The sequence below is a fragment of the Pezoporus wallicus genome, unplaced genomic scaffold, assembly GCF_028554395.1.
Source record: "Pezoporus wallicus isolate ANWC-B61680 ecotype Strahan unplaced genomic scaffold, APGP_CSIRO_Pwel_v1 contig_6732, whole genome shotgun sequence".
In the NCBI taxonomy this organism is placed as follows: Eukaryota; Metazoa; Chordata; class Aves; order Psittaciformes; family Psittacidae; genus Pezoporus; species Pezoporus wallicus.
In genome coordinates this window covers 3050734-3065961 of record NW_026638638.1, presented here as the reverse complement: position 1 = coordinate 3065961, position 15228 = coordinate 3050734, and the positions used below count along the sequence as shown (strand labels likewise).

The following is a 15228-nucleotide window of genomic DNA, read 5'->3' as shown; positions in this document are numbered from 1 at the left end:
GAATTGCACTTGCATAAAATGGGCTCTAATATGTTGCAACTAGGAGGTATATGTTGGTCTGTAAATTCTCTACTATAAAATCCCTGGGATTTTTATTCCTCAGTCTTTGTGGATATGTAATGGCCCTGTTGGCTTTGTGTTAACCCTAACAGCCTTACAGATGTCTTTTTACTCTTGTACTCTTCACTTCTCACTTTGTATTAATGAAAAAAAAGAATTTTACAGAACAGATTAAACTTTTCAGCAGCAAGAACAGACAATTTCAAAGCTTCCCTGAACACCTGCCTTCATAGCCTGTTACATCAAGCAGCTGCCTATTTTGCCCACACTTCAGAGCAAGTCTTGGCACCGTTTTCAGTCTCAGGTATGCCCAGGCTGGTTTTAAAGTTAATCCTCAATCTCCATCAGAGATGGCATAACCATGTTGGAGCATTTGGGTGGTGCAAAAATAAAACCATAATCACCCACCTGGCTCTACTGCTCCTTCTTCTGAATCTCCAACGTAGTGAATGTTCACAGTCTTACTGCAAAAAGCACCAATAAAGGCTGTAACAGGATGTAGCAAGAAAAAGATGTTAAAACACAAGGGAAGTAAACACAAGTTCTGTAATTATGCTTTATTGCAACTCTAATGCTTTGTCTGCTCCTGAAGACTCCTGTAGCTAAATTTGTTTGTTCCAGCCTTCTCTTTTTTGTACTGGTTAATAAACACATGAAACATATATTTTTCTTATCATTTTATTGAAAAGGTACATTTAAAAAAATACACAGACATTTTACTATTATGGATTGCAGATAAAGATGCTGTAAAAGTTAATTCTATTTTTTTTTTCCTTTCTTCCACCTGTTGTCCCCAATATCACATAATGACTTCAGTATGAGTACTGCATATTGATATCACCTTTATAAAAGGGTTGGGAAAGTAAGAAGATAGGTGGGACATTACTGCAATATATTCAGTAAACAGAGAATACAGTCAATTATAAATATTTTATGTTCTGTACATTATTGCATTAGGGAGCCACAACATTATGCAGCATTGTTACAAAGAAAACTAGTTATAAATGAAGAAAAAGATATTTACGTAGAAATACATGGATCCATTCTCTTCTTGAACAATGCATGTGAGCTGTGGTAATGTGCAATTGAAAAGCTTTTTTTATCTTTAAACATTGCTTAGCAACACCAGTGAGGCAACAACAAAAATAAGTTAAATCAAAGTAGCAAACAAGTAGTAACCTTAACTATATGGTATATGGCTTTCTATTTTAATTTCTCTAAATAAAGTGTGACACAAAAGAAATAATCAAAAGCTTCAGCACTGCATTGCTTTCAAACATTTGCACAGAAACTAAAAATATTAAAATCAGACATGTGATACATCTTTAGTACTACACAAGATACACCAGTACTGGGACCTAGGACAGTACACAATCCCTGTCAACAAGAGCACACTGGGGAAAACAAAAACCCAAAACAAACAAAGGATGCAATGCATTTTTGAGATGTTATCCACAATCAGGCATTTGGTTCATCTACCTTTCTTTCCACATTAGGTTATACTCCATTGGTTTTCAGAGAAGTATTTACATAAGTGGGAGTTAGGAAGACCCTAGTTTTCAAGTCTGTCAGGAAAATATTTTATGTTCCTTGATTCCAAGGTGCATCATACACATTGAAAAAAATATTAATAAATGCATGAATCTTTAATGGTATAAATGTTATGAGCAATGAAGCTTTTAGCAAATCACTCTATCATGATTAAAACAAGAGAGAGAGAGACTGAGAGAGTTGTCAAGACTCCAAAACGCAGTACCGCCAGTGATGAGTTTTATGGTGTGGTTGGTTGAGGTGTCATGCAGGATGGCATTTCAAAAGAGAAAGACATTTTAAAATCTCAACCCCTTTCCTGTCTGTCTTTTACTCTTCTTACTGGCCATGTTATCTCTTCTTCACATCAATAAATTAGTATGGTGCAAAAAGTATGGAGGCAGGTGTTGCCCGGATGGGACCATGGCCTGGCCTGAGAAGAGCTGGTGGTATTGCAGGTGCCTGGAACAAGGAGGCAGAGGGACGCGGAGGAAGGGACAGAGCTGATGATACAGCTGCAGCCGCAGCAAGAGGAGATGAAAGGAAAGCGGGAGCCAGCGGCTTAATCATGTCCTTCTGGAATGCAAGTTTTGCCTGCAATAAAACACACAAAAACCCCAATGTAAATACAGCTCTCCTGCGCTGATTTTTACATGAAGGAAAAAATAAACACTGACAAAAGGCACACTGTGGTTTCTCACAGAAGCCTCATCTCAGCTGTTTAGAAATTTTACCCACATTGTCTTCTTACTCTCAGGGCAATTAAAGCAACTAAATCATGTATTTAAAGAAACACAAGTGTAGGGGCAGTCACACTGACATTTAGAAGGAAGCATCATTTGCAAGTGAACAATATTAAATTATGCAAATCATAACTGTGCAAGAAATTAAAAAAAAACATGATTAAAACTTCAGTGTCAAAAGTCAAAATTTCCACTTGCAAAAATGAACTGTAGTAAAGGAGGGTGGTTAAGATGGGAAACTAGTACCGGTCCAGTGAGCTTTTTACCTGCCAATGAAGAGCTGCACTTTGCAAAATAGAAGTATTTTTTAAGATGAATACCATAAAGAATTCTTTCTGAAAGAATTATTGCTGTTTATGATCTTGCTGGTGCTTGTGGTGAAAAAAAGCTAACCAGAAATATATATACTACAGTCTCACTGAAGATGATTTGCACCACAATCCCACATTTATGGGGGCAAAGATACTCGTGCCTTTCTTTTATTAATGGAGGTCTCTCCTTATGCAATACATTATAAAATGATGTACTACACAAGTGAAGAAGATTAGTGTGTGCAGAACCTATCAAATGGGGAGACTCAGAGAAAGCCTGCAGCATTTTCATTTGCCTCTGCACAATTACAAAGACATATTAATATTTCAGTGTTTAAAGGCTTTTCACATGCTTCCTCTTGCGCATACACATTTGCATCTTTCTCTTCCCAACCTGTAAATTGTTTTTGTGCCATACGTGGCATGCACTTTTCCCTAATGAATAAAATACAGGCTGAGTCATGAGCAAATAAACATACAATCTGTGCTGTGCTAGAGCCAGCCTGAACTCCAGCTATAGCTGACTGGCAGAACCAGCTTGGGGAATTCCTGGAAATGTAGGTGGGTGCAAAAGGGGAAGGTCTAGGGGTACAAAGGCAGAAGAGGTGTTTTGATAGACAGTGACAGACACAGCTTGGGCAGGCAGATAGGCAATCAATTCCCCTAAACACTTGATAAGTCTTTTGCAGCAATGTAATACATCTATACAGCACTGTTTTGCTGTATGCAAAGAATGAGAATTAGTATTTGTGTATCTTAGCATCTTATGTCCTTTTTCTTGACTGCATCCATCATAACTGAGAGTTATCTCAGGTGCCCAGAAAGACAGAATATATACATTGCAGCCTTCAAGAAGCAGTGCAGTAGCCCAGCAGAGCCAGTACATTTCCACAGGACCACAATGGTTCATTCCCCGTCCCACTGATTATTCTCGTCTTCCTAGCAGTAAATAACACTTGCAGTGCTGTCTGTGTGCCTTTGACTGGGCAGACAGAATGCATAACTATCTTCAAATCTGACCCCTGAGCAGACTCAGCCTGCAGGGGGAGAAATGCTGTGGAAGGGTCAGGTCAGTCACGTTCCTTTCTCTGTGTGGTGGGAGTCCCCAGGGTCACAAATTCACATAGACAGTGATAAGAAATAGAAATACTTACTGCTAAAATACTTGGGCTGCGCTGCAGTTTGTTGTAGGGACTATATTTAGGTTTCATAGGCTTTCCTGCAACTCTGTCCTTATGCCTTCGGCTGGAAATATGCTGAAATAAATATCCTCACATTTAATTACCTGTTTAAACATATCTCAGTTTTGAGTTTGAAATTGATTTATCAGCAGGATATGCCTAAGCCGCCTGTTTGTAAGACTAAGTAGGTTCTTTAGAGAGAGCAATGATGAGTTTTGCTAAATTAAACATAACAATTTGGAGCACATCAAATAGAGAATCAGAAGCTAATCAAATACAGTGAGTTCTGTGATACGAGACAGTCTCTGCAAATTATTGATATTTTGGTTGGTATTTCATTTTTCCACATGAGGAGCTTTGAACCAGGCAGAGCTGCAATCACTAGGTCATAGGAATATTTGGAAGTAGGAGTTACATTTCAGTCTCACTGATGAAGTTCAGTTGTATAAATAATTCAGTATTAGCTGAAGGAAGAACCAGGATCCAGGGATATGTCTACACCATGCAATTTAATACTGTCTTAGAGATAACTGAAATAAAAGGGAATGAGAGAATACATCCACAGAGCACAGTACCATCCTGTTAAGAGCTTCCTGTTTAGGTATCTGTATTGGCACAGCTCTAAACCCAGGACTAATTGGCTTGGACAAAGCAGAGCTGCATGTTCATACAGCTACACTGTTAATGATTAACATTGCTCTACACAGTTCAAACGCATCTGTAGCATTACCCTCCTGCTGATTGTCCTAAACCAATAGATTCAAGTCACATTCTCCTTCTCACATAGTATTAAAAAGTATCCCAGCAGATGGAAATAGCACCAAAATGGAATTCAGGGAACCTCAAACTAGAATTTCTTCCATTTAGGAGACCAGAGTTCAAATCTCTCTCTTGAGGAAGCTTTTAAAACTAGATTTGCTGTTATTCATTGATACTGACACTTTGTCCACCTCTGCTTTTTGACTATTGAGACCACATTTTACCAGCTGAAACAATTAGCTGAAGCAGACCTATAGCGAACTACTCAGAAATAGTTGTGGGGTGACAGAAAAGAAATACTAAGTTCACTTTTCGCCAAAATATCTTCACACAGACCTACACCACAGCTACAATACTGCAATGCAATTAAAACCAGCAAAGGATCCCCAGATACATGCAAGTTACCTGTTTAAGCTGAATTTCTGAATTGACATGGACATCACAGATTTCACAATGAAATGTCTTGTTCTGCAGTCCTGAGCCTTTACTGCCATTCTGCACCTTCAGACGGGATCCAGGTCGAGGGTAAGACTTGATGGGACCAGCACCATTCCGAGCCTCAACCATAGTCTTGTGCTTGGACCCTAATGGGCAAGGAGGTGCTCGTGAGTTAATGATCAGCAAGATACGGTTATGTCCATTAGCCTTGGGACTTTATGCAACACATTTATCTTCAAGACAGAATAATTCAAATCACCACAGAATGGGGCTAATGATGAATCTGGTTTAGGTCAGTGTAGTTTTCACTTCCTTGATCTAAAGGTAAGCCAGACAATAAAAGAAGGGTTAGTACAAAAAGGGAACAAGAGGATGCTGGGCCACCACTGCCTTTTTGTTTGGGGGCAGTGTGTGCCTCTATGGGCAAGATGTTTGTTCTTCTGTCAAAATCCATATAGCTGGTGAATCACAAAAAAAGGCATAAGCCAAGAGTGAGAGAGGAACCACAGCAATCAGTCAAAACCTGCCTAGGAACACTAATATTTCAGTAAGTATCCTCTGATTTGGAAAAAATGGCTGCTTTGGCTATTTCAATGGCTCACAGCTGTAAAACCAGTTTCACTGATTTGATAACAAGCTTTACACCTGCAGCACACCACAGAACAGCCACAGCACACTGGGAATGCTGCTTGTGGCCTTTTAAAGGGAGCATATCTAATCTCCAATATTCAAAAGCTTCTAGGATACCTAGTAAATCTAAAGAGCCCACCCTAAAATCATAACCAAAATGTCTATAAATTGTGCCAGAAAAAAATCCAGAGATAGGTGAAATATGAGAGAGAACTCATATTAGAAACCTTAGTGTTATGGAAACCTCTAGGATCATACCATGATCTTCACTATGGAGGCATGAAGATAGGCTGAGAAAGTGGGGCTGTTCAGCCTGGAGAAGAGAAAGCTGTGTGGAGACTTCATAGCAGCCTTCCAGTATCTGAAGGGGGCCTTTAAGGATGCTGGGGAGGGACTGTTCATTAGGGACTGTAGTGATAGGACAAGGGGTAATGGGTTAAAACTTAAAAAGGGGAAGTTTAGACTGGGTATAAGGAAGAAGTTCTTTCCTGTAAGGGTGGTGAGGCACTGGAATGGGTTGCCCAGGGAAGTTGTGAATGCTCCATCCCTGGTGCTGTTCAAGGCCAGGTTGGACAGAGCCTTGGGTGAGATGGTTTAGTGGGAGGTGTCCCTGCCCATGGCAGGGGGTTGGAACTAGATGATCTTAAGGTCCTTTCCAACCCTAACTATTCTATGATTCTGTGATTCTATGATGCTGACGAGGTAACATGACCTTGATGTTGCCTTAATAGGATTTTGTCAAGCTTATAGAGTACCTGAAGGATGGTTAAAAAAAATTTGAAGAGCTTTAATACAATATCAAACACCATACATGAAATTGTCATTAACAGAAATGTTTTTTTTTGTAACTTGCCATTAAAAGTTTCAACTGAAAGATTTTTCAGCTAAAAGATTCTTTAGTGAAATGTGGCTACTTCAGTGCCAGAAAAACAGCTTGTTGCACTCTATTTTAAAGACGATAAGACACCACTGACTTGCACTGTTTGCATACCCACCTGTATTGTGGGCTTCTAGTTGTGACAGGGAATTCACAGCCACTTTGCATAATGAACAGTAAAGTAGTTTTTTGGCTTTTTCCTCTTCAGACTCAGAAACTGTGTTAGCAGCTCCATTCGTGCTCTTGGAAGATGATGCAGGTGTTACAGGTGCTACTGCTGCCGCTCCAGGTTTGGGAAGAAAGGGACCCGTTTCTGTACCAGACTGCTGAATTGCGCTGTTGGGTTTTGCTTTCCCTGTATCTTCTAAAAGAATCAAAATATGTATGTCATAATATGTTGCACACAAAGTTCACACAGTAATAGTCCTGTGGTTTTAGCGACCCTAACACAACAGGGGACTAATTTCATCTCATTTTATACAGGACAGCAGCGTCTCTGAAATCTTGTTAAAATCCTACCATGAAAACGTGTAATTTGACAAAAGGGGTGATTTTCTTGTTTTAAAGGTTATCAGTGAATACCAATGACTTCAACAAATTCACGCCAGCTGTTGTTGCTGTCATGCTGCAGGTTTGACCTGTTGAAAAGAGCCCAAGAAAGCCGAAAAGACAGCCAGAGTTAAGGAATGGAGAGCACAAATGTGAGGCTTTCAACGGGGATTACAAAAATATTTCTGAAAAGCAATATAGTTGCTTTTGGAATGGCTCCAGTTTCTCAGAGTCACTGGAAGGACACTGAAAGGCTCAAGCACCACCTTGACACAGATATCCCTCATTTCAGTTACAGGAGTTAACTATGTTACTACACTACACACATGAACACAGCTGCTAAAATTTTGTGTTTCTTTCCACAAACAATTCCCCATGTATCTGGAGATCAGATGGCTCCGATGTGCATTCAGTGCATTCCTCTATCACTTCACAAGCATGAGTCAATCATCTGCGCTCCTATGAGACAGGTAGGCAGGTATCACTTCATTTCACAGATGGTGATTGCAAGGCGAGAGATTAAATGTCCCAACTGTGCCTAAACTGGAAGTCTGTGCCAGAGCCAGTATTCAAATGTTTCTTGCCTACATGTTGTCAGGTACATGAGCTCCTTGCATTTTAAGTTATTCAACTGCAGGCCTTGTGATCACAAGCCGTACTAGTTGCCAACAGTAAAACAAGCTCAGCTATTATGAACTCAGGATGGGAGGGGGACAGTACAGCAGCGCTGGCATGAACGACCCTGACAAAATGGACGTAAGAAATGACTGAGTAAGTGACCCATTTCCACCCTAAACGATAGGAATCAAATCTTATTACTAAAGCAAGTACTGCCAAACAGCAACTTCTTAAAAACTCCTTATATCCCATTTTAAACCTGTGGCAGTTTTAAGCAGCGTTGAACATATTTGAAAAAGCTAGGTCCTATTTTGAGCTTTTGGTTGTTTTTAAATCCAGGCCCTTGCACTTTATGTTTACAACAACCAAACTTTGTCTCAACACAACTTTGTATCAATCAGGCCAATGTGGTGCTACCAAAAGTCCTGTAAACAGGACTTTACCCCCTCCAACAAACACATGAAAGCACGTATGAGCGTATGAACCGTGAAGAGGCATCCTGAAACGAAACCCCACAGTTGTTGGCTTATTTTCCAGAAGTGCATTGCAGTACATCAATTTTAGATTGTTAAAAAACATGAGAAAGAAAATTCTAATAAAAGATATTTTTTTTTTAAAAAGCAACAAAAATACTTTGAAATTACATGATATGAACTATACTTAACACTGTAAATACCTGGAGTACTGTGTGCAGTTCTGGTGTGTCCTCAACATAAAAAGGACATGGAACTGTTGGAACAAGTCCAGAGGAGGGCCACGAGGATGAACAGGGGACTGGAGCACCTCCTGTATGAAGATAGGCTGAGAAAGTTGGGGCTGTTCAGCCTGGAGAAGAGAAGGCTGCGCGGAGACCTCATAGCAGCCTTCCAGTATCTGAAGGGGGCCTATAGGGATGCTGGGGAGGGACTCTTCATTAGGGACTGTAGTGATAGGACAAGGGGTAATGGGTTAAAACTTAAACAGGGGAAGTTTAGATTGGATATAAGGAGGAAATTCTTTCCTGTTAGGGTGGTGTGGCACTGGAATGGGTTGCCCAGGGAGGTTGTGAATGCTCCATCCCTGGCAGTGTTCAAGGCCAGGTTGGACAGAGCCTTGGGTGACATGGTTTAGTGTGAGGTGTCCCTGCCCACGGCAGGGGTGTTGGAACTGATGATCTTAAGTTCCTTTCCAACCCTAACTATTCTATGATTCTGTGATTGTATGATTCTAAATGATCAAGTACTAAGACTACTATTAGGACCAAATTAAATATAAAACCTGATTCTGAATGTATTCTGGTTGATAAAGTATAACGAAAGAAAGTGATATTAAATCATTGTTCATAGAATATTCCATTTTAATGTCTCTGTATAATGTAATAAGTTATATCTGCAAAATATAGAACATAATATTTGACTTGTGAGCCTTCATAAAATACATGATTTTAGTAAACAGCACATGCTAGCATTCTAAATTAAAGAGTTTTCAATACAGAAAGTTCTCAGAGGTGCTAAAAAAAGGAAAAATGCTAAATTGCTGAATTCATATTACAGGAAAATACACTTCTTGTTGTTCTATGCAGTATTATGCGAGACAGCAAAAGGCATAGTACCAGGATATGTGTGAACCTGAGTGCAATAAAAGAATGTTCCTCAGTGCTTTGCATTGCAGGCCTTAAAAGAGTAATATACCTGCAGAACTGCAAGATGTATGTTAATATATAGAGACTACACTTTTAATTTTATTTTTTTTTTTAATGCTTCCCACATTTGTGGGTTGTTTTGGTGTTTTCTTGGGGTTTTGTTGTTTGTTTGTTTTTTAATGTAAGCATAAAAATTTGGTGGTTTTGAAACACTTTCTGGAGATAGAAATAATTCCTTCCTGTGAGAGAGAACAGGAGGGGGGCAGCAAGAATACCAGAGGATGCGCACCAGGGTGGACCCCTGGCCTGAGAGACTACCTCATGCAGCAAGAGCACCATTTACAGTCTGGCCTGTGGCCCCTGACCTTGTGGTTCAAACCGTCCACAAAAAGAGGGAGCAGATTTGTCTTTCTTTGTTTTGCCATCAAGCGTCTGTGCAGTGAGATCCTGAGCAATGGACTAAGAATCATTTTACACAGGCCCCCAATTACTACCTCAGAGTAATGATTTTCCATTGCTGAATTTAAGAGATGATTGAAAAATGACAGATTTCATTCCCCACTTCTCCTCACTTAACCAGCCAGCAGCTGATGTAGTATGTCAATTTTAAAAATATTCCCTAGGTTTACTGTGTTTTCATAATACAAAGCAATTCTAGAGCACATAATGCGCAACAAGCTAACAAGAAAACGTCTAGAAAAATAGAAGTTATCAGCACTCAGCTGGGCTCAATTCTGCCAGTATCGCAGCTTTTGGAAAGAACCTCAGTTCATATAATAATTCCATCATTTAGAAAGCTTCCTGACACAAATAAGCCCTTCATTGATGAGGATGCATAAGGAGAGATGTATACTCCTCTATGAATTAATGTTTCCTTCCACCATTCTAAATATTTAATGCAGAACATCTTCAAAGATCATAATCGTAAGGTTATTATACAGTTTAACTCCCACAGAAAGTACACGGAGCTAAGTGCATATTTGTCACTGCAGTGGGGCCAGAATTGGGTTTTCCTAGCTTCTAAAATCAGAAGATTGCACTTCTCCAAATGCGTTTTTGATAACAGCTTATGTGTTTTCAACTCACGGAATTCAAAACACCGTTACTTACAGTTTTATGTTTGAAACAGAAATGCCAAGTATTCAACTGTGCAAAGCATAGGAAATGCAAATCACATGTATATACAAAGCCCAAAGAAGATTACTCTTCTATTTGTACTTACAGCACAGAGCTAACAAATAATATCTCCACGTAGAAACCAGAAATGTAGCTGTTAATGCCTGTACACATGTACATATATATATATACTTCCAAACTGTAATCACCATCTGAAATACATGTGGATGGCTAGATGCAGCTGTAGGATTACAGTCCTCTTGCTATTTCTGAAGGCAAGTGTTATACAGAAAAGGCTCAAATTTGCTCCAATTTCCACCTGGGCAGAGTCCACAAAGCCCAACAGAGCCAAGCAGAGGTCAAACAAGTGCCTGAGCAAATTCATCCTGCCCAGGATCAGGGATGCACCAGCCTCTGCAGCACAGCTGATCAGAGCACAGCTGGAAGCATGAGACCACAGTGGTATCAACCCCCTCCCAGACAACTGTAACGGTAATTCAACCTGAGTCAGGGTCAGGCTGAAATGCTTGTATTGTAACTCACGTGCAAGAGGTCCATTGAAAATCTAGCCTTTAGTGTTGCACTGTATCCACCTATGTTATTTTCCAACAGAGAAAGGCCATACTTCATCTCTGCTAAATTCCTGTCTTTAAATTAAGTCTCCCTTTTCCTCAAGACTCTGGAGAAGTAAATCAATGGTTCTCACTGAAGCCTGAATTTATTTTGAAATAGAGCCGAAGGAAAAAAATAAAGCAAGATAATTAAGTATTGCTTTGGGCTCAGTAATATCAATGTTCTTGTCGCCTACTTACATTGTTTCAATTCTGCTTGGAAGCTGTTTTCACATATTTCTGGTTGTTTGACTTATCTTTGTGTCAGCACCATGTTAAAATTCAAGACTTATTTATCTAATTAGCACTGCTTCATTTCAGCTGTACATAACAAAGCCAGAACACAGTACATGATAACATCTGACAGGCCCAAATGCATCAGGTTCTAGCTTCCAATGTAAGACCAGCTGAGGTGATTTAATGACCTTTGCGGGTCATGCGACTCTCACTACAGTTGCTCTCTACAGACTCTCACTACAGCATAAAATATAGAACCTACCTTTTAATACTGAAATCCTACTTCAGCAGGATTCAGTTTGCCCTAGCTCAAAAAGAGGCAAAAATATTACCATAAAACTTATTCCCGTTGACCTCAACCTGCATCTCATCTTTCCAGTTTTTTTCCTGGTGAAAAACCTAATGTGAATGTTCTGCCCCAGTTCATAGTCTGGCAATGAATTCAGTCCATTCAGAAAGCAAAAAGAATACTTTTTTTTATCCCCCTAATCATTCCATAAGGCAGTTCAGCTTATAAGGTACCTTTAAGAGAGTTCGCTTTGTTTATTTTATTATTTGTATGGAGTATTTACAATTTTATAACATATACATATTTGCACATTATGAAGTTATACTGCAAAATGATCTCCTACCATACCAAAACATGCCTATAGGTACTGCTTTCTAGAACTAGGAAAAAATTTCTTTTATTTCTGAGTGAGAGTAATGATTTTGGTTCATGTTAGGCAGAAGTTCTAATTTGGACTTCATAATGAAAATATACATGGTATTTTCAATAGAAAAGTAACTTACAGTTCAGATCTTTACTTCAAAATTGAGATTCTAACAAAAATAAAAACAAGAATTCTGAAACTACTGTAGAAATCCAGAAATTCAAATGATAAATGTTTTCTGTATCAATAATACTCATTGATACTTACATCCCGCAACAGGCCCATCTGCACAGTTTTATCAGTGAAGATACACAAGACATAACTTTGCAATAAACTGTTTCACAACAGCTTGTTCAAATAGCAATTGAAATTAAAAGATTATCCAAGGTAAAGATACATTTGCAGGAGCCCTTTCCAACACATATGATAAAAACTTTTAGATACAAAGTTCTATGATCCTAACAACCCTTAAAAACTGCAAGGTAAATTGTCTGCCTGTATGTAAAACAAATAAACCTGCTCTTGCTGTGATGGTAGCTGAAGAAATAATATTTCACTTAAAATATATGTTTTGAGTGTGTGAGAATGTGATAAAAAGTATAGCTTTATACCTGCCTGTGTCTCTTCTCCAGCAGAAGCTGGGACTACTAGCTACAACTTGTGCTGAAGCACACAGATAGACTAAGAACCTGGGACAGCCTTTCAGAGTGGCACTGGCTGCAATGACAGCAGCTTCCCACCAGCAAGAGACCATGTTTATAACCATGCACTGCCAGGCTTCAGCTTCACAACTTGCCTTGTGCCAGGTCCTTCACTGCATCCCCCAGCTGCAGGCACTGAACAGCAGCCGTACACAAAGTACTCACCACGTAAGAGCAGCACAGACACTGCAGAGTGTCCACTGCTGCTCTAGACAACCCTACACTGAAGCTCTTTTTGAGAGATTTGCTCATTTCCTGTCCTAGAAACAGAGATTTGTTTTTATAAATCTTCAACCTGCTTGCACAACAGAACACACTGCCAGGTTAAAAAAAGAGTGTAACAGAAAAACTATTTTCAGCAGTCTAGATTATTCTCCTTCATAGAGGTAAGAATATAGTAAATACTTGTGTTCTTTTTCATCTTTAAAGACTTGAAGCAAAGACCCATGCAATTTCCAGCATAAACCATCTGCATTAGGAGAAACACAGCAACAAAATAATTTACTGTATAACTCAATCACTTTATGGTTATCAAGGATATACAACCAGTGAGCAGACCTGATGCATGGTTAGATTCAAAACCTTTGGTCCAACAGCCTTATTTACAGTAGTATGCTACAATACCACATCATTACTAAAAGAATGACACTTTAAAACACAAACAGCCTGATGACCCTGAACACTTTCAGTTAATTTCTGACTATGCCACTCATACAGTAGCTAAAACCAAAAGTGATTTCTGAAAGGAAGGGTTTATGTTTTATTTATAGGTTACTAGAAATGTGATGCAAAGATTGTCATATGGTAGCCTTGAATTCACATAGGTTGTGTTACAGGAAACTGGTATTAGTTTGAAGTGTTGATTTGGGAGAGTAACTGAGACTTAGAGGTAAAGCAAGCATATCTCCCAAACCAGCAGAGCTGTACAGAGTGAAACAATTTTCAGGCTCTCCCTATAATTTCAACAGCTCTAAATACGCCTGTGCATACTGGGCTGCACTAAACAACCTCTGAAGCATGCAGTGATTACAGAATGGGAAGAGGAAATCAATTAGATTTTCAGACTATCATATAAACTGTGTAGCAAAGGTAAAATCAGTTGCATTAATTATAGTTAAATCTATTTCAAGAGATTTTGCTGAAAAGCTTATCATTGTTGCTAAATTGGCATCAATAAGCACAAAAGAAAAATGTGCTTGTTAAAAAACAAAATTCTCAGTTAAAATCTGACATGTTAAATGCTTCGCACATATGACATTAAACTAAAAAGTGACACCTATTTCCCAGTATGTTTTTTCTTCCTACACTTCTTTATAAAATATGCTCATTGACAATCCTGAAGAGAGGTGAGCTACTTGATATGACTAAAACCTATCATTTGACCTAGCTGTTCTAAGCTTTTTGCACACAGAACAATAAGGTGGTCCCCTGACCAAGTGATTTCCAGTTTAAGAGCAGAGATCAAAGCTGCAGACAGATAGGAAATCATCAGAGAGACAGAACAACCAGTTGCCAACACAGGCACTGGTGTGACAGCCAAACTTCTCGTAAGCCTTTTTCTGTTTTTCAGTCCATTATAGACAAAAATATTTTCAGAAATAATAATAACAGAAGTAAGTTTGGCAGATGTTTGCAGGGAGCTCTTTACAAATAGGACCAGGAAAAGTAAGAAGCTGTTTGGGAAGCTGATTTCAATGGCTGATGGGTGGTAGATACAAGTCAGCATCTTCAAAGTACATTACAAAAGACACACAAAGTTATGGAGAGCTCTGAAAGTGAAGGATATGAAGAATTTGTAGAGAGAAAAATCAGCAGCTGTTCTACAAAATTTTATAACAAAATTTGCAGCATTTAAAACAAAAACATGAAAGTAGAGAGATCACAAAGAGGTTACAAGCCTGATGGAAAGTCATTAAGGAGATGTTAAGAAACCATGTCAAAATAAAAATCAAGGTCGGAAAAACATATTAGCCACACTGTACTTGAAGGGCTGTCTAAACAAACCCTAGGACCTACACTGGGACACAAGTCTGGGGCAGAGGGGACCCACAAGTCATCATATTGGAAACAACAGTTACTGTACAACCCTTTGCCCTGAAATAAGATATGGAAGGAGAAGTTCATCTATGACCAAATTAATAAAAGGACAAGATGGGCCTCCTTCAGTATATTAGCAGAAAAGCTACTGAATAAAAAGGCAGACAACAGCTATGGTAAGAAAAGCAAGTTTCAAAACATTGTTCTTCACAAAAAGTCTTATCTTCTGCTGGGTCACACCGCTATAAAAGAATAAAGCAAGCACTTAATTAATTAGCCATTTTATAAAGAAAAATATGAACATGAAGAGTAATATATGCCATAAAGGCAATAGCAGGCAAGCAATTAAGTCACTAACGGTCACAGCCTTTACAGCATTTGTAAGCACTCTGTCCTGCATCTCAGAATCACTCAAAAAACCCCAACAAAGAGCATTACATTATTTGTTGACACTCATTAAGCCAGAGTTAGCTAACTTTGATAAGGGAATTCAAAATCTTTTTTGTTTTATCTCCACATTTGCTGAATAATGAGACTCTAATGGCTATCAGACAAA

The 15228-nt window shown here is 38.9% G+C and overlaps 1 protein-coding gene across 9 annotated transcripts in view; it reads right to left on the bottom strand.

The window, feature by feature from the left end:
- Positions 1-722: 722 nt before the first annotated feature.
- The window catches only part of ZNF385B (zinc finger protein 385B), a 176704-nt gene continuing 162198 nt past the window's right edge, over positions 723-15228 (bottom strand). For all 9 annotated transcript variants that reach the window (XM_057411671.1, XM_057411673.1, XM_057411672.1 and 6 more), the window contains 4 exons: positions 6648-6893; positions 4990-5168; positions 3799-3900; positions 723-2184 (listed from right to left, as the gene is read on the bottom strand). In XM_057411671.1, coding sequence (XP_057267654.1) covers positions 1966-2184; positions 3799-3900; positions 4990-5168; positions 6648-6893 — 746 coding nt within the window. In that variant the 3' untranslated portion in view covers positions 723-1965. The remainder of the gene's footprint in view (positions 2185-3798; positions 3901-4989; positions 5169-6647; positions 6894-15228) is intronic.